Source organism: Carassius gibelio, chromosome B20 (genome assembly GCF_023724105.1).
Source record: "Carassius gibelio isolate Cgi1373 ecotype wild population from Czech Republic chromosome B20, carGib1.2-hapl.c, whole genome shotgun sequence".
Classification (NCBI taxonomy): Eukaryota; Metazoa; Chordata; class Actinopteri; order Cypriniformes; family Cyprinidae; genus Carassius; species Carassius gibelio.
In genome coordinates this window covers 9,424,293-9,448,260 of record NC_068415.1, presented here as the reverse complement: position 1 = coordinate 9,448,260, position 23,968 = coordinate 9,424,293, and the positions used below count along the sequence as shown (strand labels likewise).

The following is a 23,968-nucleotide window of genomic DNA, read 5'->3' as shown; positions in this document are numbered from 1 at the left end:
GTCATACACAAGCCTTCTTGTAGCCGGCTCGTTTTTCATCTCTACACCACATGGTGGTAGTAGACAGTCGGTCTTCCAGCATATTCGTTCTCATTAGACTCATTTTGCCGAATCGGTTCATTTGAGCAGTTAAAGAGCCGGTTCAAAAGCTGTTCCAGATGTTCTTTTCACCATCACGCGGACTGTCAGCGTCTCAGTAAAGACCACATAGCCCCGTTACGGCGCCCCTGTTTATTAATAACATTGTATAGCTACCGTAATTTCATGTGTTCCAGTTCCGTTTGTTGAAGTTAAGATTCAACAAATTTAAAACCTAAATTAGGCCCAATTTGCATTCAGGTTAACAATAATCTCTTTTTCACATTGTGACAAAAACCAACTTACGCGTGCTGACAAACCTAATATAAACACATTTCCAGTGCGTTTTATTTGTAACATAGGTTAGTTTTTTTTTTTTTCAAAACAGCCATGCCAAGCACTACGAAAGTGATTCATTCTGAGTGTTTTAAGGTAAAAGCATCCAATGAGAAAAACTCATTTGAGTAAGAGGGTTATGAGTCATTTTTCTCTGTTTCAGCCAATCATGAAGCAGTATGGTCTATTCAGGTTAATTGTGTATAAACCCACCAGCCCCCTCCCAAAAACAGTCTGAGGATTAACAGGTTAATGTACAGTAACACACACGTCAAGAACATTCATTTGGAATGGATTAGAGCTTTGACCACCATGTCTTTGTGTTGCCAGAGGAACTTGCTGGTTCAAAATTGTACTTAATACAACAAACCTAAATCGACAAGCATGCAAAAAAGCATAACCCAACTGAAAGTTAGTTTTAGAGATCAAATATTGAAAAAAAAGCAGCGAGCAATGCGATAAAAGAGCATATAAAAAGCATATAGTACAATTTTAGAGCTTCCTGCTGGAAAATAGATGAAAAGCAATGTATATCTAAAACGGAAGACTTCCTGTCATCACAATCCAAAAAAAATCACCCCTACTCCTCACTTTCTGTGCTGCAATTACACTCGCATCTCTGTGGGAGTTTTCACTCAAGAGAAAGCAGAGGTTTGAATAAAAAATGGAGGTTAAAGATAGAAAAGAGCAGAAGAGAGTAAGCAAACAGTCATTTGACACACAGCCCTCTGCTCACTTCATCTTTTGTTTGTGTGATGGATGTCCTCTGAGTTGATAAGCATTGTCTCCTCCAGACGACATCACAAGAGGATGACTTATCATCTCAGCTTGTATAAGGGGAATTTGTGGAGGATTTGGAGAAATTATGAGTGGAGTGTAGAGAAGAAGAACAGATTGGAAAGACAGTATTTGCACATGGGTCACTAGTATCTTGCATAACATGCGTGTGTCAGAAAGATACTGTATGTTACAGTATATCACACACTGACACAAAATTGTTGGTCTTCATCCTTTGGTTTATGTTTGTGTGGATGATGTAGAGTTAGCAGGTGGCCTAGGTCTGGTGTGCTGGGGGTGGGACATGGCTGGGACACATTGTTTGTCTGGATGGGTTCATGAATACAAAGGGATTACTGCATACGGTTTGGCTCACTGACAGCTCTGACTGTGAGTGTGTTTGTTACTGTGTAAGAAAGAGTGTGTGACTGATTATCTTAGAGATAAGGTGGCAAAAGAAACATGGCGTAGGTTAAAAGAGGAAGAAAAAATAAAAACAACAAATTAAATGAAAGGGATAATCCATCCAAAAATTTAATTTCATCTCATTTACTCAATGTCATTTTAAACCTGTATGACTTACTTTTTGTCAAACTTAAAAGATGATTTTGAAGAATGTTGGTAGCAAACGGTTTCTGTTCCTATTGAAATCAATTATATTAATGAAAAAACTACAGTATTAAATTGGAAACTGAAACTCCTTGGTTACCAACTTCTTTTGTGTTCAATAAAAAAAAAAGTCATATAGGTTTGGAACAACATGAGGATGAGTAAATGACATCAATTTATTTTTTTGGTGTACAGTCAGTTACACCAAAATTATTGAGCAAAGTGTATAAAAATGTATAAAATGTATTATTAGCAGACAGTTATGCCACAATAAACTGAGTGCAACTTGATTTCTTTTCATGTTTAACCCAAAAATGGCTTAAAAAGAAAAGAACATTAAGAGCATAAAGGAGAGGATAACAAATTGCAGGCCTTACACCATGTGCCATCATTAAGCCCACACAAAGAGAGCAGTGACAAATGACCATTTTAATTCTTCGGTTTGACTTTAATAATTAACATGATCTAATTGACTTAAGAAAGGGGTACAAACAGAAAGTCTTGATTGGTGTGAGATGTGTTGGAAAAAAAGCTATTCATCTTGTTTACCATGGTTGTGTTTGTTGTTGCTTTCTTGAATCTTGGTCATTAACAATGAGGCGACGGAGTATGTGGGGGTTGTGGGGATGGGGTGGGCTTATCCCCAAACCTCAGGGAGGGGCCTTGTGAAGTCACTGGTCATCTTGAGCACTAACCCCACGCTAGTTCAAGACTAGTGAATGCTGGGGACTTCTTAATAACATTTGGAGGTAGTGAGAGCTCACCCTTGTATGACCCCATACTCTGAGAAAGTCTAGGGGGAATCGCGAGGAGTCTTTGAGCCACCACACAGAGTATAAACAGGCGGACAGACAGATCTCAATCACAAATATAATTATATTCCTGTTTGTTTTCTACATTAGTTCTTAGAAATTACTTTTGCTGGTGTAGTTAAATTGTCAAGTCAATTCAGTCATATTAAATAATATTTTTACAAATTTTTCACACATTTTTAGGTTTCTGCCAATACCTTTTACATTGTCCAGCTTGGTACTGTTTCTACTGATGGCTGCCTGAATGGTTAAGCATAGTCATTTAAAACCAAGTTTTACAACACTTCTGGGAAACAAAACCCTGATTCTTTTATCTTTTTTATGTATCTACTTAGTCATTGAGTCATATTAAATAACATTTTATCTGACATTTTTGTGTCCGTACTCAATACTGTTAATTTTGATGGTTGAATGGTTCAGTAATCACTGAAACCAAGGTCTTTGGTTTAGTTAAAATGCATAAAAATAGCAATGCAAGACACTTTGTTCAAAAGCATTTGTCAAATGTAGTTGTAAATGTAATCCACATTTTTTGTTGTTGCATGTGTGCAGGTCAAGTTATAAAGAAAGTAAAATATATGTTATTACCTTTGTTAAACAGCTTGAATGTTATTCTGTAAAAAACACATGCACACATGTGCTAAAGTCATCTGCCTGTGCAGTGTCTTATCTGATTGTTGTCGTTGGAGAAACCCCTCCTCCTGCCTCCCCCTGAGCGGGGCCCCGAGCCAGCAGCAGCGCCGCAGAGTGTAGTTCACTTGGGAAGAGGAATCAAGAGGGGTGCGGAGCTCCTCCAGGACAAGAGCCGACAATAAACTGACTCGGGATGGATACTCACGACACATATTTACATCTCCGTAAGCCGCTGTCTTTCTTCATTTCCTTTTGCTGCTCTTGTGCGATATTATTTACGCAGCTGTCCGTGTAGTTTGCCTTAAATGTCCATGCCCTCGAAAGCGTTAAAACAACTTGGCTGATGAACTTCAGACATATTATAGCCCTATCAATCCGCGTGCTTTGACATCGGTCAGGTGTTCGCGCGGTTTACAGGCATGGTTGGCACTTTAATTGTGTTTATGTAATCGATCGCTCTCAGAGCATGGCTGTTGTGCCTGATTTGTTATTTATTGCTTTTGAGACGGTTTCCAGCCGAGTATAGCATGGACACTTAACATAGGAATGAGTATGGCTTGTATTTCAAAGCAAACTTTGTATTTGAACTCTTGCAACTTGTTACAGGAGTGAGTGCGAAAAACATTATTCTAAGCAAAGTAAGAAACAACTCTTAACAAGTTATAGTTTTATGGTGTTGAGTGGAAGTCATAAGACTCATGTAAAAAGTTGCCTATCTGTGACATATATTTAAATAGCTTGATGCTGTTAATTGAACTAACATTACATTTTAAGCCAAGTTGTAATGAATTTAATTATTTTGATTAAAAACTTGACTGGAAAACGATAGATAAACAGCACACTATTGCATGATAACCTAACCTTTGGGAATCTTAAGCTAATATGACCAATTGGTATAAGCTGGTCCAACATGGTATACCATTTTACACTAGCCAATGACCAGCTTGAAACTATCCACAGTTCCACATCTACTAGCTTAAGCTGGATTTTCCTGCAGAGCAAGAATTCAACCTACTGTACATATGCTTTAGAGGTAATATCAGATGTATCACTTATTGTCAATGAACAATATGTACCCAATACAATGTGTTCACTCCTGGTCAGTAGTTTTGTGCAAACACACACACACAAAAATAGAATGTTGTATTAAAGGGGTCATATGATGTGATAACAGTGTTACAAGCTTTTGGTGCATAAAGAAGATCTGTGAAGTTGCAAAGACTAAAGTCTCAAATCCAAGTAGATATTTTTTATAAAAGTTAAATGTCAGATACGCCCTCCTAAAATGTCTTGTTTAAATATGCCCCCACATGTCTATGTCATGATGTGGGAAGATTTGCGTAACACCACCCAAATGTTCACGCAAAGTGAAGTGACAGACACAGTGATGAAGCTTTTATGTGTTTGCAGTACACAAGCCACGGATGGTTAAGACTCCACTGACTCCAATGTGTGACCATCTCTCTCTCTCTCTCTCTCTCTCTCTCTCTCTCTCTCTCTCTTGCACACACACACACACACACACACACACACACACGTGCACTCGATGCGCAAAACTCTTCATTTGGACATTCAATAGCAAATACTTTAACTAATAACAAAATATACTTAAAGTAGCTGATTCAGAAGTGCCAGATTGTCGTAGCAAAGTCAGAATGTCCTCCTCTCCTAGGTTCATGAAACAGTCATCCATAAAATGCATTGCTGTTCTGTTGGAACAAGATTCCTTAAAGATTCCTAAATGCATCTATACTTTCAGAAGCACCAAATAAAGTGCTTTTGCTTTCGCCCAGATACACATAGCATCTCCCTGACATGGCTGCTTCAAAACTAACTGCGTTTATTGAAACCACCTTAAACTGCATAAACACATTACATCACACCATTTAGCAATGTCATATGACCCCTTTACTAAGTAGTGTTAAAGCTGTGAATAATATAAAGCTGTATTAATGCATGATGTAATAAAAATGTCAACTAACAATTAATAAATATAGACTTACTGTTAACATACGATTTATTCATGTGCCACCATGATGCCTGGGTTTCTTTAAGAACCAGAAAACACACTAAGAGTTTTGAACTTTGAACGTTAACCAGGTTAACAAGGTTAGATGAATCACAGTTAATCACGTTTTGCTTTCGTAGTGAACAGGTATACACATTCAATTCCTTTTTAATTGCATGCACAGTACACTAAAACTTTTGGCAGAAGTGACTTACATTGCATTTAAGGTATACATTTTATTCACGCATTTCCTAGGAATTGAATCCATGACATTGGTGTTGTTAGCACCATGCCCTACTGTTTAAATTACAGAAATCTTTTCAATGTCAGTGAAGGGGTCATTGAGTTCTTCGTTTTTGTATCTCTGAAAAGTGCCTATAGCTGACAACATTCCTCCACCTTTAACAATGCAAACTCACTCTGCAAGTCCAAAGACACAGAAAAAAAAAATGTATTACAGTCGTCAGGCAGGAGTGGCTGGGAGACCTTTGTTATTGCCAGCTGTACACATGCTTTCAAACAGCTCACAGTGTTTCTGTAGATTTCCGATATGTGCTTTAGGCTTTCAACATGTGACTCACTATGCAGCCTTGCCCTTACCATCACTTTCATGGCTAGGAGAATCAAAGAAGCTCAACCAGGAGAAACAGAGGATATGTAGTCCACGAGAAAAGAACGTATAGGAAGAGTGAGTGTATACTTTTTGCTAAAGTTAGCCTGTTAGTCATTAGATGGTCCAAGTTAAACCCTTTCAGGATGATACAAAAGCCACACAAAAATCGAATCTTATCTTTAATGGAATTAAAATGAAATGATTATTGAGATTAGACCATTTTAGCAGCAGTTTAACAAGTCTTACAAACTGTAATAACCCTGTATAGCTGCTGTAGATGAATGAACTAAAAGAGATGCTGTTCTGGCCTTCAGCTTCTGTTAGCTCCGTGTTCTGGATTTATAGTCCTTCTGGGGTAATATAATTCTGGGGTAAAGTAGACTGGAGCAAGGGTGGATATCTATTTTGATCTGTGGATGCGTTCATGCCCTGACTGCTTCCCAGAGGACATCCTGCTTTGAAATGTTAGATGTGGACCCTTATATCACAGTGGCGGGGTTGAACTGTGAACATTTCGTTTTTACGAGTCTGTAAGATTTTTTTAATATAAATAAATAAAAAATAATATTTTGTGTTCATCAAGACTGCATTTATGTGATCAAACTTGCAGCAAACAAGCAACAAACTGTTTTCTTTTTGAATATTTTAAAATATAATTGATTCCTTTGATGGCAAAGTTGAATTAGCAGCAATCATTACTCCAGTCTTCAGAACATTTATTTTATATAGAAATCCTTTGCAACAAAGACTTCACTTCTGGTTTTCTAAACCAGGGGTTCTCCAAACTCTCCATGAAGTACCCCCAGCACTGCATCTTTTGTATGTCTCTGAGAACCACTGTCCTAGACCTTTGAACAGCAATGTAGACATATTGAGGCTGAAGGCTTATTATAGATGACAGAAGATAATAATATTTAATGAATAATGTTTTAACCTTTACTGACACAGATTTTCTTAAAGGACACATGGTTAGGTTTATGGAAAGAATAAGTTACTGTAAGAGAGATATCAGTGATTGTTTTGTTAGCAAAAGAAATGCATGAAGATAGAAAACCCAATACAGCTGTTTTGGTAATGTGGCTCTTAATATTTCTTCAGGCAGCTCCAATTGTGTCAATCTTCTGTGATCGCATCTCTCGTTTCAGTCTAACTGATCCATGTGGGGCATTGCTTTTATAGGACGACATATTAAAGAGGCTTTTTTAGGTTCACCCTGAAGGCATTCTGTCATGAAGGCAGCTCTCTCTACTGCTTGGCTGTCTTTCAATGAAGCTGTAATGGCATCAGGATTGATATATTGTATATGATTTTAATGCATCACTATATTGAAATATCTCAAAGCTTCTTTTTAATCTTTTCTGCACGATTGATTTGGCTCAAAATCCCCTTTAGTGTGTGTGCATGTGTGAAAGAGAGCTGTTATTGCCACTACACTGCTTTAATAGAAGCACTGATGTGCCCATCATTCTGTGATATTATGGTCAGTTATAGAGTGTTCTTGATAATCAGATGTACTGTAGATTTTTTTAATCTAAACAAATAGCTTTTTTATATGTTGAACCTCATATTCACTGAAGTGCACTTCATCCCACTTCAACAGGTGGCTCGCCTGGGCTGATAGATTTAATGACACTCAGAGCCTCTGTCCGGGCAGACCGTGGCCTTTGCAGAAGGAGTTTTGTCAAAGGCGAGAGAGGCTGATCTTTGTGGCAGTAAACGGTTCCTGCTGGATTCAGTGGTTGATAATCCGAGTAATCCCATAAACCAGCAGACTCCTCCCTGCGGATCCTCCTCCTACGGCCGTCCTGTTTCACTCATATCCCATCTGTTCCATCAGCGGAGTGAGTCTTTGTGCTCTGCTGTGCCTGGTGAGGTTTGGTCGAGTGGTGCTCGCAGTCATGTGGCATCCGGCGGCGTTGCCTCTTCAGGGTCAGAGTCACGACAGAGAGGGTGGTCACTACAGCCACTGTGAGTATCTGATAAAAAGATACTCCTGTAATTCTTACTTCCTGTACGTTCCCAGGGACAGCATGGCTGGTGCATCGTAAGGGAAGATCAGACGATTGTGCTGTTGGAAACAGCTGGATAAAAAAATATTTGACTGATTTCAAAACTGTCCATACATATGTGCATTTTAGAGATGTGTTGGTGTGTCTTGTGGTTCATTGTCATGAGTAAAGAAGCTGTCATATCATGTCATATTATTTCTAAGCAAGGGAATACACAGCTCAAATTCTTAACTGGAATTCGTTCTGGAATTGTTTTCATATTTCCAAATGGAATTGGGAAAATTATTTTTAAACAGGTTTCCTGATTTTTTGGTCTGCAGTTGGTTTGACAAATGGATAGTCCCACCCCAAATTCATGCTGGAGACATGAGTATTTCTAACTGCCAAATCTAACCTATAAAAATACTTTTGAGTGGCATATCTAATAGTCAGGTTGATTCAATCATCTTTAATATTTTTTTCACAGTGCACATGGTGAAAGTTTACCAAGAATGCATTAATTATTTTGTAATTAAAAAAAAAATCAAATCAAATTTATTCCTGTGGTGTTAACATTGAATTTCCAGAAGCCAATACTCCAGTCTTCAGTTTAACATAATACTTCAGAAATCATTTGAATATCCTCTGTTTGTGCTTAAGACATATTCTTCTATTATTATTATCAGTGTTGAAAACAGTTAATATAAAACCTTATCTTTTTGTTGAAACTTTTTTTCCAGGATTTTGATAAATAGAGAGCTCAAAAGAACAGCAAGAAATAGAAATCATTTGCATCTTTATACATGTTTTTACTGTCACTTTGATGCATCCTTGCTTAAAAAAAAGATAAAAGTATTTATCTTTTTCCAAAAATGTCATATATGTTATGAAATCTATTTGTTGATTTGACACTTTAAACACTTGCTTTGCATGTCAATTGTAGCTTGTGTGTAATTAATGTGTACCCTCTGCTCTCAGCTGTTGGCAGTGAGAGTAATTGGCAAGGCTCTGTTCTCTAATGCTGTTCAGCTGTTATAGATCAGGGTAAGGTGGCACTGGAGAATTGCAGATATTTTAGGAAAGTCTGCTTGGATCAATCTATTTCAGTATATCCCTTTATATCTCACACACTCGGGGTACTTCACCCCCTCGCTTCTTTGCTTTTCTTCTGTTTCTCTGTGACAATAGTTCTGTCGAGGGACGTTTGTGTGTGTGGGTGTGTGTAAACTGACAAGGACAAACTCCCATTTGATCACACAATAGAAAGCGGTGACGGAAGTTGTCGCCGCCAATTGACAGTCACTATCTGTTGTTCTTTCTCTTTCTGTTTCTATCTTTCTTTAAGAGGTGTCAATGTAATGTTTAAAACTTTAATGCAATAATGACATAGCATGTGAGCCTGCATAGAAGTTTGCATGTGTGCCTCATTCTTCAAATTAATGTAACATATGATTACATTAATTAAGTTTGAAGTACATCTAGGTGTCTTTAATATACCATAATATGTTGTTTGGTAAATTACAGCTGAAATAAAAGTATTTAGACATGCTTTAACGGATTCATCAAGGCCTCTTAATTCTAGCGATGATAAATCTTAAAGGGATAGTTCACCCAAAAATTTGAATTCTGTCATAATTTACTCACTCTAATGTCTTTCTAAAGTTGTAAACCTTCCTTCTTCAGTAGAACACAAAAGAAACTGTATTTCACCATACTTTGAAAGTCAAAACAACACTAGACCACATTGACTTTAATTGTATGGACAAAAAAAAGAAGAATCTTTTTGGGATGAATTGAAACACTGACTCTGAGCTTGACTCTATCATCAGTACCTGACCTCACTGATGCTTGTGATTCCCTGTAGCTTCATTCCAAGGTATGTAAACACCTTTCCAGAAGAGTGGCAGCCGTTAGGGAGGACAAGTATTAATGCCTGGTTTTGTGATAAAGAAGCACATATGGGTGTGGTGTCTGGATGCCTTATTCAGTGTGTTTAATTTTTGTATTGGTAGTTATGCAAAACAATAGTCTGGGTTGTGATTGGCTGTAGGTTAGGGTTAAGTTCAGTATTAAGGAAAACATCTTTTTAGGGTCTTTGATCATTGCTGAGATTATCTGGATGGTCTTTCAACATTGTTCAATATATTTGATGTAAACACTAGAGACAGAGCCCTCTTCGTCTTAATTTTTCATCCTAATCCTTCCTTTTCCAGTTCTCTTTGATTTCTTTTCACCTTCCTCTTTTGCTGAAGTTACTTGAGGCTATGTGTAGGGCTGACTACACTGTGGTTTCTCACATGTCTTATGCTGCTAGATCCCATTTGTAACCTAACATCTAGTCTCCTTTGATAACATTTTTTATGTGTGTAGGCTGGTTGTTGCATTAAGGAACTTTAAAAACGATTTCTTTAACTTGTTAAATCAGTTTAAATGTTACCACATTTTAAGGGGGGGGGGGGTGGTGAAATGTTCATTTTCACTCAATTTCCTGTTAATCTTGAGTACCTATAGAGTAGTACTGCATTCTCCATATCTCCAAAAAGTCTTTAGTTTTATTATATTTATAAGAGAAAGATTGTCTGTACCGATTTTTTCCGGAAAAAACACGAGCGGCTGGAGGCGTGACGTGTGGGCGGAGCTAAAGAATCACGAGCGTGCGTAGGCTTTTGCGTTTAGAGCGTCTGGAAGCTGTGACATTTCCGTGAGGAAAAAAAACATGACATTACCTTGAGGAAAAAACCATCATCCAAAACAAACCATGGCTAACAGTCAGATTCAGCAGTACATTTATGATCCAGAATCAGATCCAGAGGCTGAAATTGAACAAGAGCAGCAGCAGCAACGACTACAGCAGGACGTCTCTTTGTAGTATGTAAGTTATTGAAACTGTATATATTTGCTTAGCGGTTTTGAAAAATGACAAAGTTCCACTTTATGTCATTTTTTTTTTTTTTTAAAGGTTTACATGTGGGAAGTGCAGTTTGATGCCAACTGAGGCGGAAAACGTTTGCTGCCAAGAAATAGAACCGGTTATACTTATGTCTTGAAATGCATTATGTGGCCAGCTAAACAAATGTTATTTAAATACACACACACCATACATAGCATGTTGTTTACTTGATATGCTTACGCGCCGATAGCGAAGTTAACAACACAGAGATATTTGAAGCAGTTTTACTCACCTCCTGGGGTTCCAGCACACGATCGTGACCCTTTTTCGTTGGGACTGCATCATCCTTAAGTAATAAACGATGTGCAAATCCGTCTGCAAACTGGGCCTTGTTTGTAAAACAAGCATCTTCGAAATGCAGGGAACAAACAAAAACACTTGCACAACTCCGTTGATGCTCTGTTAAAATAAACTCTGTCCACTGGTCCCTTAATGCTGTTTTTTTTGGTAATCTGTGCAGGGTTGTCTTGCCCTGGCAGCCGAAAACACACTTTGGTGACATTTCGCTCTCTCGCTCTGGTCAGTGAATGGCTCTGCTCTGCTCTACGGGTGCGCGCTTGCACTCTTCCGGGAGAAGTGCCCTTAGGACCCATATAAGGAAATTCCGCTCCATCTAACGTCACACAGACCCATACTCAAAAGAAACTTTCCGAAACTTGTGACAAACCGGAAGAGGTATTTTTGGAACAAAAAAACTCCTTCAAACGTACAACTTAATTTTTGAAACTTTGTCCATGTTTAGCATGGGAATCCAACTCTTTAACAGTGTAAAAAACTCAGTATGCATTTCACCCCCCCCCCCCCCCCCCCCTTTAAGGTTTCTCTTTTAAGAGGCCTCTCAGAGTAAAACAGAATGGATCAATTGTCTTATGTTTTGATTGATTTGGCTTCAAATATCCCAAGACAGCTTGTTTTCTAGGAAGTTTATTTTGAAAGTTGAGAGTGAGAGCTGTTCACGTGTATTGGGGTGGATGTTTGTGACTTTATCTGTTTCTGTTTCTCTCTTGACTCTCTCATGGGTCCTCTGTTAAACCCTCAAGCTTCGAACAAGTTCAGTTTCAGGAAATTTGGAACAGAAATGGATGTTGTCCTTGGTACATTGCTTGACTGTTAAGCTGGATAGTGTGATCCTTAATCAGTTTTCTGTATGATTTAAATGTATTTTTTTATGAAATTAGAACTTTTATTTAACAAGAATTTATTAAATTGACCCAAAGTTACAGTAAACACTTTTAAATTTGAAAAAATATTCATCATTTCCATAAAATTAAACTACTGTTTTCAATATTGATAATAATAAGAAATGCTTCTTGAGTAATGGCTGCTGAAAATTCAGCTTTGCCATCACTGGAATAAATTCAATTTTGAAATACATTCAAATAATATTTCACAGTAGTACTGTTTTCCCCTGCAAAGAAATTCAGCATTGATAAGCATAAGAGATTTCTTTTTCAAAAACACTTAAAAAATTTAGACCAACCAATCTTATACCAGTGAGTTCATCCAGTAAAAGACTGTTCATGCCCATTAAAAACTGACTTTAGTGGTCTTTTTGACCAATTTACATAAAGCACACTGGAAATATTTTTTTTTCTATTTTCCAAAAAAAAGTTTTAAAAAATTCTTAAATCAAAAAGGATTTTCTAGACAAGTAAAAATTATTGTCACGTTTCAGAAAAAACTAATCAAAATTAAGTGAGTTTTTACTTTATTTTTTTTACTTTAAGATTATTTTTTTCTGAAAACAAGACTTTTCTGAAAACAATAACTTTTCTTGTCTAGAAGATCCTTGTTGATTTAATTTTTTTTTTATATTTTGGCTGGAAACAAGGAGGGAAAAATTAGCTGGAAATTATTTTTCATTTGTCATTTAGTCATTTGTTCATAAATCTGCCGCATGTTGTAAGTATATTTTAGCAGCCAGTGAAGACAATGAATGGAGAGATGTGTTGTCTTTACAGCATCCAGCTGCTGCTTTTGAATAGTTTTCACACTAACTTAGGATTTAAAGTATTCAGAATCTGTTACTTTTAAGTTTATTTTGATAAACAAGATGTCTGGCTGAACACAGTTACTTCACAAACTCTTGTGCAATGTTCAGTGGAACAGTCCCTACTGATTTCTGATTGTGACATTAACTGTGGTCATCAAATGTAAAATGTCACAAACATTACTCAGATTTTTAAACAAGTTTATCCTCAGTGCTTCAGAATATCAGCTCTCATATGATATGACACGACACGACACATATGATATGAAACGATATGTTTGGATGTTTTGAAACTGATTAATGTTCTTTCATTTCCTGTGACATTTGTTTCCAAATATCAGCTTATCAACCCAGTCAGCATTTTTCTGACTAGTATTTAGTGTACAGTATCTGTCCTTATTTTACTTCACTTTTTTGTGTGACTAAAGCAATCGTCAGCAAAAGTTATTTTAAATGACTAATGCATGTGACAAAATGTGCTTGTATTGAACACAATAATAGAGAGGTTACTACAGGACACATTCAGAGTTCATTGACTTCATGCCTAGATGTCTCTTTACTTGATACTCTATTATATTCTTTAGTTTTCAGTTCACTCTTGCCTTTTCAAATACTGATGTTATTCACATACAGCAGCAGTTATAGGCCCTTTTGCAATAGAACCCACACATTTAAACCAAGCCCTACAAAAAACACTGTACATTTCATCATTAAAAATGCACTCAGTACTGCCATAAAATAAAATCTCAACATATCCCAGACCACCTGATGCCTGAGTCCAGCTCATTTTCACCTTTGTCAGCGATTCTAGGTACACGAGCATGAACGTAATGCTTTATTACAGCAGCTCTGATAAGAAAAACATGAGCTTGTGTGTTTTTTGTGTGCAGAATAATTCATGCTTATTTAGTTAAAGCATGGTGAATGAGGTGTTTAGGTAGTAAACATAATATTGTTGCCAACTACATCATTGAATTTAAGTGTTTGTAGGTTAATTATTCACATATAAACAACTTCATGTGCTGATAAACTAGTTTAAGATAGGGTTGATTAAGCGATGTTAGTAACTGAAGTGTGAGGTGTGTGTGTGTGTGTGTGTGTGTGCAGTCCTGGGCTTTGGAGGATTATGGACACATGGCGGTAATCAGGGTTGATTTAATGTCCTGCAGCTCTCTACGGCAGACTGGGATAGAGTGGGACAGTGTCCCATTTCTCCATCTCTTCTACCCCCTTCCATTTTTTTTGTGTCTGTTGTCCTCCCCACAACCCCTGTCTTCTTGACAGGTGGTTGAAAATATTTGTCAGTGATGAGCAGTGGGTATAGTGTCATTATTGATCAGATGTCAACTTCGTTTAGGACAGAATTAAGTGATTCAAGAGATTTATATTTAAAATTGGGGGTTGGAACCTGTTGTCGTAACCACTGTTTATTTCACGCAGTGGGTGTGTGTTTGTCTGTGTGGTTCCAGCCAATAATATGCTGCTAAATCTCCAAACCTACTTTTGGGAATATCCTGTTATTTAGTATTATACAATAACCAGCAAAGTCTAGTTTAATGCAAGTTTTGCAACTTTTTTGGACTGACATTCAAATGCTAAATGTTTCTTTTAGCAATAAGGCTTGCATTTTCTGTAGCTAAAATGTATGAATAATTCTAATAAATAATATGTTTTAATTGTAATTTCTCTTATTGTTTTTCTCAATTTCATGTTTTGCATTTGTTGGGTCACTGGAACAATATCAACAAATTATCAGTTAATAAACAGTGACAGAACATTTTAAATAATTACTGTATGCAAAACAAAAAATTATACAAGAAGTGTATTAAAATATCAAACAAAATAAACATTAAACAGTAGTTTGTGATCTTTCTATATCATGTCGTTTCAGTCAACATGTTTTACAAACTCGTGTGTGAGAGGCTTAATGAATTAGAGCCCTGCTGGAGACTCCACACCTCAGCTGACCAGTAATTAACAATTAAAAGATTTTAACTATCCCTCTCCAAATCCTGTTGTGTTCCAGCTCATGGAACTGATGTCACAGGTCTGCTGTTCATTGAAACTATACAACCCTTTCTTTGTTTTTAGTGTGTAGAGTATCTGTGAGGATCTTGATTACAGTTTGTTGTATCGAACATGCTGTGGTGGTTTATGCATGTGATTGTGCCCGCATTGACCTGGGTGATTTCATGTGGTCTCCACTGAACTTGATAGCATTCTACCAAAGGCTGCACTTTGGTCCCAGACAGCTGTACAAAGGTCATGGGCACTGCCGAGAGTCATTGTGAAATCCTGATGAATGTCTGGCACATGGACCATCTCAGAAGAATAAGATCTGAATTATCAGCTAAAGGTTAAAGCATCTAAACAAAGTTTTTTATAGACCTTATGAGATGTAAATCTGCAGAGATAGAGCTATAGCGACCTTGTTGTATATAGGGTGTCAATTATACTTGTTATACTTGTAGTCAACATAAAACTAAAACTTTGGAGTGAAAGGTTGAAAGCATATATTGTGGAGAAGCCTTTACGTCCTTCTCTACCTAAAAAAAACATTGATGTGGATTTTACCATGAAAATTAATGTGCAAAATTATGTTTTTTTTTTATCTCTGTTTAAAGATGCAGTACCAAAGCCTTAAAAATTCTGTGTGACGGCCTTGTTTTCAGCCTTAGGGAGTCTGTATTAAGCATTGGACTTCTATGGTCTGTTTTATATGTAATGGATCAGGTGGCTCATTTAAGGATAGGACGACATGCGGACCACAGTATGACCATGTTTCCGCCCTACCGAAGGCATCTTGGCCATCTGTCACCGAAATTCCCCCTTCTGCCCAGAGTCTGGGACATACACACATGCAACAAATGCAGTTTGGAAGAATAAAGCCATTGCAGATAACATACTACAGTGTTTAAGTGCTGAAATTGATGATTATGCCTGGTTAATAAACTAGAAATTGTGAATTTGGTAAATTTTAAGGAAAAGAAACAACAAGATAGAGATTTATATTACAAAAGAAGCTAATTCCAGACACTTGTAGTGTCTCCCTACAATAAGGTGCAAAACTGTAACTGGGTAAGTATGCATTAAAAAGGTACTAATATTTACAATTCAGGTATTAATATGTACTTTTCAGTACTAATATTTACCTTTAATGTAATGATATGTACCTACCTTCTCATTTAGCAAGTTTTATGCTATTACATTTCCCATCATTCTCAGCATTAAAATGATAAAAACCTGTATGACTTGAATTACAGATAATGATTTAATGTTTTTGTCTTTATCGTTGTATATTATGTTATTGTACTTTAGTTTTTAGCTCGACAGCCATTTAGTAAAATACAAGACCTAAAAAAACTATATTAATGGATTATTTGGACTGCAATTGCTAGGGTCTTGATCACCATGTCTAGGTTTATTTAGCAATATTACATTAGAAGTAGTTTATATTGAAATAACCTGCCAGAGATAAACCGTTACAGTCACCTTGTCAGAAGATCTGATCAAATCATTCATAAAGCTTTTTTGTGTTGCACATCTTGATAAAAGCAACTGCTTGAAGCTGTGTTCATGTTAATTTAGTCTTAGATAAATTTGATTTAATCTTCATCTTGATGAATGATGAAACAAGGTAATGGATTGCAACACCATCAGTATTGGCAAAAAAGGTGCAACCTTTGCCCTGTGTGTGTCCTTGTACTACGTTAGATAGATTATATGTGTTTGTGCCGGTACAAACTACCATTAAGAGGTACTCTTATGTAGCACTCCATCAGCTGTGCACTGAAGGGTTACAGCAGCAGGGCTTAATGGATTCTCGTAGTGAAGTGTCCTCTTACATTTATGTACTTAAACAACATGTTATTTCATTTTATGCCTTAATAAGAGGTAATTGATGTTCTGCAAAATCACATGTTTCCAAAAGTACTTAATGTTCCTTTGGGCATATATTTACCCTGTTCTCTGATGTCTGCACATGCTAAATAAAACAATATATATAGTATGTGTCATGATATATTTATAGAGACCTGTTACACTGACCAGTATGATTGTTTGGTTTATACATTACACGTCAAAGATTTGGAATAATTATGATTTTCAATTGTTTTTTAAAAACAAAGTCTCTTATGCTAGCCAATGCTGCAAAAATAGATTTGATAAAAAAATACCAAACATTAATATTATGAAATATTACAGTTAAAGAAAACTGTTTTCTAATTTAATATATTACAAAATGGAATTTATTCCTGTGATGCAAAGAAACATTTTCATTAGACATTACTCCTGTCTTTTTAATCCATAAATGCAGCCTTAAAGAGCATAAGAGACTTTATTCAAAAGCATTAAATATCTTAATCTTTTTATTTTTTACCAGAAGTGTGTCTTTATGATCAATAATGTCATCAGCAATCGTTTCAGTGCTACATTTGAATTGCTCTTGTCATGTCTAATATTAATTTCTCTTTTTGTCCCTTCACAGACACTAGTGCTCTTAATTCACCCCACTCTCAACCACCACCCCTGAGCCCCATGGTGGGTCATCCGTCTGTCATCAGTTCGTCCCGCCCTCTGCAGTCGCCCATGAACACCCTGGCCTCATCCATGAATGGCCTAGCCTCACCCTACTCGGTCATCTGCCCTTCTCTGGGTTCACCATCAATTTCCTTGCCCTCTACTCCCAGTATGGGCTTTAACACCCTCAGCAGCCCACAGGTAAGACTAGGGGCGTGAATTTTGTATAACAGTTGAGGGGGCACAATAAACATAAAAGCGATTTTTGAAAGGGACACAAATAATACATCTTAAATTGTACGTGTAAGGATATGTATACACAGATGAAATCCTTACTACTATTAGTGCAGCAGGGAGACCGTTCCCCCTCGAAACACGGTTAGTTTGGGCTAATTTTGGGTAGCAATTGGGAGGGTTTTGTTGTAAAAAACAAAAAACCCTGGCAACCCTTTTCATCAAGCATTTTTTTTTTTTTACAGTATTTCAATTATTTAAAGTATAATACACAGACTCATATTTTTAGGGTAATGTCCCCATCGACCCTCCCAGGATTTCTGCCCATGTGTAAGACGCTTATAATTCTGAACTCTCGCAGACTGACACCAACCAAAGACAATAAGATCTGTCCTGAAAAAACTGAAATGTTACCCTCTTTCATAAATTAAAATTTGCCTCTTGGCAGTAATACCCTATATGTACCATTTAGAGACACGTGAGCTACAAAGATGTACCTTTTAGCTTTTGTACTTTAAGGTGCAGATCCAGTGACAGCTTTGTCCCTTCATTTTCTGAGAGTGTATGGATGCCCTGGTGTTAAAAGAGGTCAGCTTATGTGCGTCTGGATGTGCGTCTCATTTGTCCCTGGAGGCCAGAGAAAGCCATTGACTTATACAAACGTTACAGGCTTTTAGTCCAATGAAAGGACATCAATAACTATGAACTTACAGTATATGGGATACGTAAGTGAGTGTGTGTTATAAATCATGATAGACATACAGGGTCTAAATGTACTTGAAATGATATTGAAATTAAAAGAAAATGTGTGTAGAATCCTGTAATGCTGGTAGCATGTGGCATTAATTGTGTGTGCATGGTGATTTTTATTCTGAAATCCTTCACATGGGTGTTTCTTTTTTTTTGCCCCAGGTGGATTTCAATCTTACCAAAATAAAGGCAAAATGTCCTCAAAATAAAATTAAGTTGTATTAGTCTTTATAAAACACTTGATCAAAGAGTGAAAAAAAATCACATTTATTGAGTGAAAATGGGTTTTTACTTGTTACAGCAGAAGGTAAAGAGAAAAACCAAATAATTTCAGACAGTTTTGTTGTATTATTATTATCCAACCAAGCTGTAATTTTGTCAAGTTATACAAAAGTGAGAAAGTTTAATTTTGAAAAGTGTTTAGAGTTCATAGGCTTTTAACTTTGAAATTTGTGTGAAAGTGAAATAAATTTATACAATATTTCAAATGTAATTTCCATCAGTATCATTTCTGTCAAAGAATGTTATCAAAACCATTATTTAATATAAAATGTATATGCTTGTTTACTATTACAGTATTTAATATTTTGAATTAGCTTTTTTCAGTTTTTATTTTAAAGTATATTTTGATGTGCTTTTGTCATTTTATTATATTTATTTATTTCTGAGTCATTTTAGTATTTCAACTTGTTTTCGTTAGTTACCAACTCAACATTTCTTATTTTCATTTAGGTTTAAAGTTTTCCATGTAATATTTGTACTGTCTGCATTCTTTTTTCAGCTTTATTTCAGTAAGCAAGTTTTAACTTTTTTTCATTTTTATTTTTTTAATTAGTAACTTTTTCAAAGTTTTAGTTTGTAAGTTTTAACAAAACACTGTAACCATCATTTATATGGTGGAAAAACAGTGTGAAAAGTAAGTTAATTTTTTTTTTACCCCACAAAAGGAGCAGCCATATACAAATACATAAATCGACAAACATTTATGCCAGTAATTCACTGAAAATAAGGCTCACTGAATCCTATTCCTGATTAGTCTTTCTTTCTGTATGCCTGTGGTATGGCCATGTACTGCCACCTACAGGCTCAATGCTGCAGTGCAGAAAGCAACATGTGATGGAAAAATAGTGAATTCTCCTGAGAGGGAGAGGACACAAATCTCCCCTCCCCTTTGAAATGTTATATCAGCGCTCTCACAGCTACTTGTGTAATGGCTTTGCAAGGGTGGAGTCTGTTTTGGTGCATTTGTGAGTGTTTTCTTGGGTTTTTGTGGTTTGTTTGTGTGTGTGTGTGTGTGTGTGTGTGTGTGTGTGTGTGTGTCTGCTGTGCTGAAGGGACACAAACAGTCTGCTGCTGTATTGTGACATAAAGTCTTTTCCTGATTACACTATATAAGCTGCTTCTGTCTCTCTTCACTTCTCTTCCTGTCTGACAGATGAACTGTTTAAATGTGACAAGCTCAGAAGACATCAAGCCTCCACCAGGATTGGCTCCGCTGAGCAACATGAGCAGCTATCAGTGCAGCAGCCCTGGATCGCTCTCCAAACACATCTGTGCCATTTGTGGGGACCGATCTTCAGGTACAACACAGGGATCGTTTAGGTGTTGCATTTTGTTTTGGTTTGGAAGTTAATGCAAGATGCATCTCTATCCCTTCTGAGGTTCAGCATGGTTGTGTTTGCAGGAAAGCACTATGGTGTTTACAGCTGTGAAGGTTGCAAAGGCTTCTTTAAGAGGACCATCAGAAAAGACCTGACCTACACGTGTCGAGACAGCAAAGAGTGCCTGATAGACAAACGCCAGCGCAATCGCTGCCAATATTGCCGCTACCAGAAGTGCCTGGCCATGGGCATGAAGCGGGAAGGTTTGTATTTGTAGGTTTTCTGTGCATAAATCAATGTTTTTTCAATTGCTTTTACATTTTGTTTTATTTTATTTATTTATTTATATTGTTTTGTTTCTGTTTGGTGTTTTTTTTTTTTTTTTTCAGTTTAGTGTTTTGTCTTGTTTTGTGCTTTTTGCAGCCTTTGTGGTCAGAATAGATTTTATTTTCTACACATTAATAACATACTTTAACATTATGCTAAATAACATAAATATTAGTACATACATATATATGTATATATATTATTATTATTTTATTTTATTTTTTTCTTCATAAAATTAAAGGCATTAATGTTTGCCTACAAAACCCCACTGACTCTGCACCCCTTCACCTAATTTCATTACTTCAGACTTATGTGCCTCAAGTGAACATTGCTTTATTCTGCCATCCCAAAGAGGCACAAAATCACTTTCACAGACTTTTAAATTAAATGTTCCCTCCTGGTGAAATGACCTGCCCAACTCAATCCAAAGAGTCCTTAGCCATCCCCAAGAATCGTCTAAAAACACATCTCTTCTATTTTTTTTTTATTTGACCCTCTAACTCTAGCACTCTCTTTTCTAATTGTATTCTTTAAAAAAAACGTCCTCTTTAGTCTTGTACTCTATTCATTTACAGCTTTAAAAACAAAACAAAAAACACCTGTTTTTCTAATCTTTTTGTATTCAATCCATTTGTTTTTATATAATAAAAAACTTGCTACGTGTAGGCCACTGTGTTAAGCTAACTGACACTTGTTATAGCACTTCCATATCATTGCTTTTTTGTTGATTTGATTGCTTTTCATTGTCCTCATTTGTAAATCGCTTTGGATTAAAGCATCTGTTAAATGACTAAATGTTATGTATATTATATCATATTTCTATATATTCTTACATTATATTGAATACATTATTTTGTACATTTGTTATCTTATAATATCTCAAATAAAATATCAAAAAAGTACAATATCTATTATTACAGATAAAAGTTTAAAAAAATTGGAGATTTCTTAAATTACTTTCGATGTCATAATCATTACCGGTAATTACAATGATTTATAATGTACTCCTTTCCTTGCTCTGCTGGACATCACAGCAGTCCAGGAAGAGAGGCAGCGTGGGAAGGAGAAAGGTGATAATGAGGTGGAATCAACCAGCAGCTTTAATGAAGACATGCCTGTGGATAAGATTCTGGATGCAGAACTCGCAGTAGAACCTAAGACTGAGACATACACAGAGAACAGTCCAGTCAACTCAGTAAGACAAAGATGTTTATATTTATTCATGTACAATTTGCACAGTACATACATGTATGGCTTAAGCATTCTTTGAGAAAGTAACAACTCAAATACTCTTTTTCTCTCTGCTTCGTTTTCATCTGGTCTCCTCCTTCAGACTAATGACCCAGTCACTAATATCTGCCATGCAGCTGACAAACAACTGTTTACTCTGGTGGAGTGGGCCAAGAGGATACCTCATTTCTCTGATCTGCCTTTGGATGATCAGGTTATTTTGCTTCGAGCAGGTATGTGACACTCATACACATGTATAAAACATATAGATATATATAAGTTGCTATTAACAAACAAGAACTCTATGACTACACTTTGTTTCTTCTGTTGCCCCTATAAGAGCTGTTTTTGATTAGCACTTCATTTGGACTTTCCGTCAAGGTTGTAGGATCTGGAAAAACGAGGGAATTGACACAAAATATGATACATTTTAATGATACATGTTCTTTAATGAACATGCAATGTTGGTGTGTTTGTATTATTTATGTACTATTGTTGTATTTATCAGCATTTTAAATTTTTCATTTTTCAAATGCTTTTCATTTTCATTTTAGTTTTGAGTTTTAGTAATTAATTTGCTTCTGTCATCTTTTATCTTTTATTATTTGTAAAAAAAAAAAAAAAAAAAAATCTGTAAAACTTTTTATTTTTATTGATGTTTTAGTACTTTTAATATTTGTCTTGAACCTAAAGGTCTTTTTTTCAGTTAGCTTCCAAGGTAGCAGTTATTATTTAAAAAGTATTTCAAGATGAAGGGTTTCATCTAATATCAACGTTTTATTTCATTTCAACTTAATTTCAAGCAATTTTTATTATTATTTTTTTTAGTTTTGTCTATAATAACTGTAGGTCAAAGGGTCAGACAGAACTGTGTTGGTTGTGTAAGTGGGAATGCTGCCCTCTGCTGGTCAAACACTTCACACGCATTCATGAAGTAGCCACCATAATGCATCACAAAGCCTTGCTAATGATGTTTTCTTCCTGCTATTCGTGTCATTTATTTTCTTCATGCAATCTTTTTTCTTACAGGATGGAATGAACTCCTCATTGCTTCATTCTCTCATCGCTCAATCACAGTTAAAGATGGCATCTTGCTGGGCACAGGCCTCCATGTCCACAGGAGCAGTGCTCACAGTGCAGGTGTCGGCTCCATTTTTAACAGGTGACTATTTCCACCTTCAACATTTTTGTTTGTTTAGAGAATGATCATAAAATATGCATCTTTATTTGAATTACAACTAATGAAAGCTTTGTGTGCTTGTGTGGCAGGGTATTGACAGAGCTGGTATCTAAAATGAAGGATATGCAGATGGATAAGACAGAACTAGGCTGCCTTAGAACCATTGTCCTCTTCAACCCTGGTGTGTCGCTCATTGCCATTTCTATACACTTGTCTACAGCACTGATAAACAAAGTTATTTTAAATTATGCCATTATTTACATTACATTGCAACCCCCCCCCCCCCCCCCCCCCACACACACACACATACATGTTATATAATATGTTTTATATTATAATAATAGATTAAGAGACATGTTTTACCCAAAAAATGTAATTCTGTCATTACGGACATTTTCTTTCTTTCGTGAAACACAAAAAAATACTGTAATTTTTTTTGTATGCCTTTATACACTGCAAAATGTAATTACAGTGAATAGGAACATTAATATATTTGATGTAAAGACGTGTAAGATGTTTTGATAGAGTGTATAGTTAATCATGCAGATTGTCTCTTCTCGTAGACGCCAAAGGCTTGTCTAACCCAGCGGAGGTAGAGGCACTGAGGGAGAAAGTTTACGCCTCACTGGAGACCTACACTAAACAGAAATACCCTGACCAGCCTGGCAGGTAAAGTCATATACATGTTTGTTCAGTAAATACTGATCATATCTGTTGCACATACTCTTTTTCACTCTATGTCTTCCTCCCTGCCTGGTTTACAGGTTTGCTAAACTTTTGTTGCGTCTTCCTGCCCTCCGATCCATCGGACTCAAGTGTTTGGAGCACCTATTTTTCTTCAAGCTGATTGGAGACACACCCATAGACACTTTCCTAATGGAGATGCTGGAAGCACCCCATCAGATCACGTGACACAAGTTCCAACAGACCATTTTTTTTGTACATATTCTTATGTAGCTAATATAATAACCAACTTGATTGAAGATATTGCAGTACACTGCATATTTTATACCAAGCACAAATTATTATTCTTTTTAAAAAATATGAGCACGTCTCAAAATATACAGATGAAATTAAGTTTACTGGTATGGTTTCGAGAAGAAATGTTTCTGTAAATAGCTAATGTCAGGTATTGTAAGGTTTTTAGAAGAATTGTTTCTGTAAATAGCTAATGTCAGGTATTCGTTGTGGCAATGCAATAAAGAAATTATATTTTATTCAAGGAATTTTTATCTACCCAAACAGTAATTTCTAAAACTAAATTTAGAATTCTGTTCAAATAAATATTTAAATATGATGTCCTTTTCTTTTGTGTGTGTGTGTGTGTGTGTTTT

General features: G+C 36.2%; 1 protein-coding gene across 5 annotated transcripts; it reads left to right on the top strand.

Moving 5' to 3' along the window:
- The first annotated feature begins 3,305 nt into the window (after nt 1-3,305).
- rxrgb (retinoid X receptor, gamma b) lies at nt 3,306-23,931 on the top strand. Of its 5 annotated transcripts, XR_008160511.1 has the most exons (12): nt 3,356-3,469; nt 7,467-7,834; nt 17,281-17,513; nt 19,732-19,876; nt 19,981-20,160; nt 21,259-21,419; nt 21,558-21,687; nt 22,484-22,616; nt 22,724-22,815; nt 23,198-23,303; nt 23,399-23,763; nt 23,813-23,931. XR_008160511.1 is itself a non-coding variant. In XM_052586284.1 (11 exons), the coding sequence occupies exons 2-11, from the start codon at nt 7,765-7,767 to the stop codon at nt 23,544-23,546; spliced, it is 1,395 nt and encodes a 464-aa protein (XP_052442244.1). In that variant the 5' UTR covers nt 3,355-3,469; nt 7,467-7,764; the 3' UTR covers nt 23,547-23,931. The 5 variants fall into 5 exon arrangements, 4 of the variants coding, with proteins under 4 accessions (XP_052442245.1, XP_052442244.1, XP_052442243.1 ...); XM_052586284.1 differs by having other exon boundaries at nt 3,355-3,469; nt 21,262-21,419; nt 23,399-23,931; XM_052586283.1 differs by having other exon boundaries at nt 23,399-23,931.
- Nucleotides 23,932-23,968: the final 37 nt, after the last annotated feature.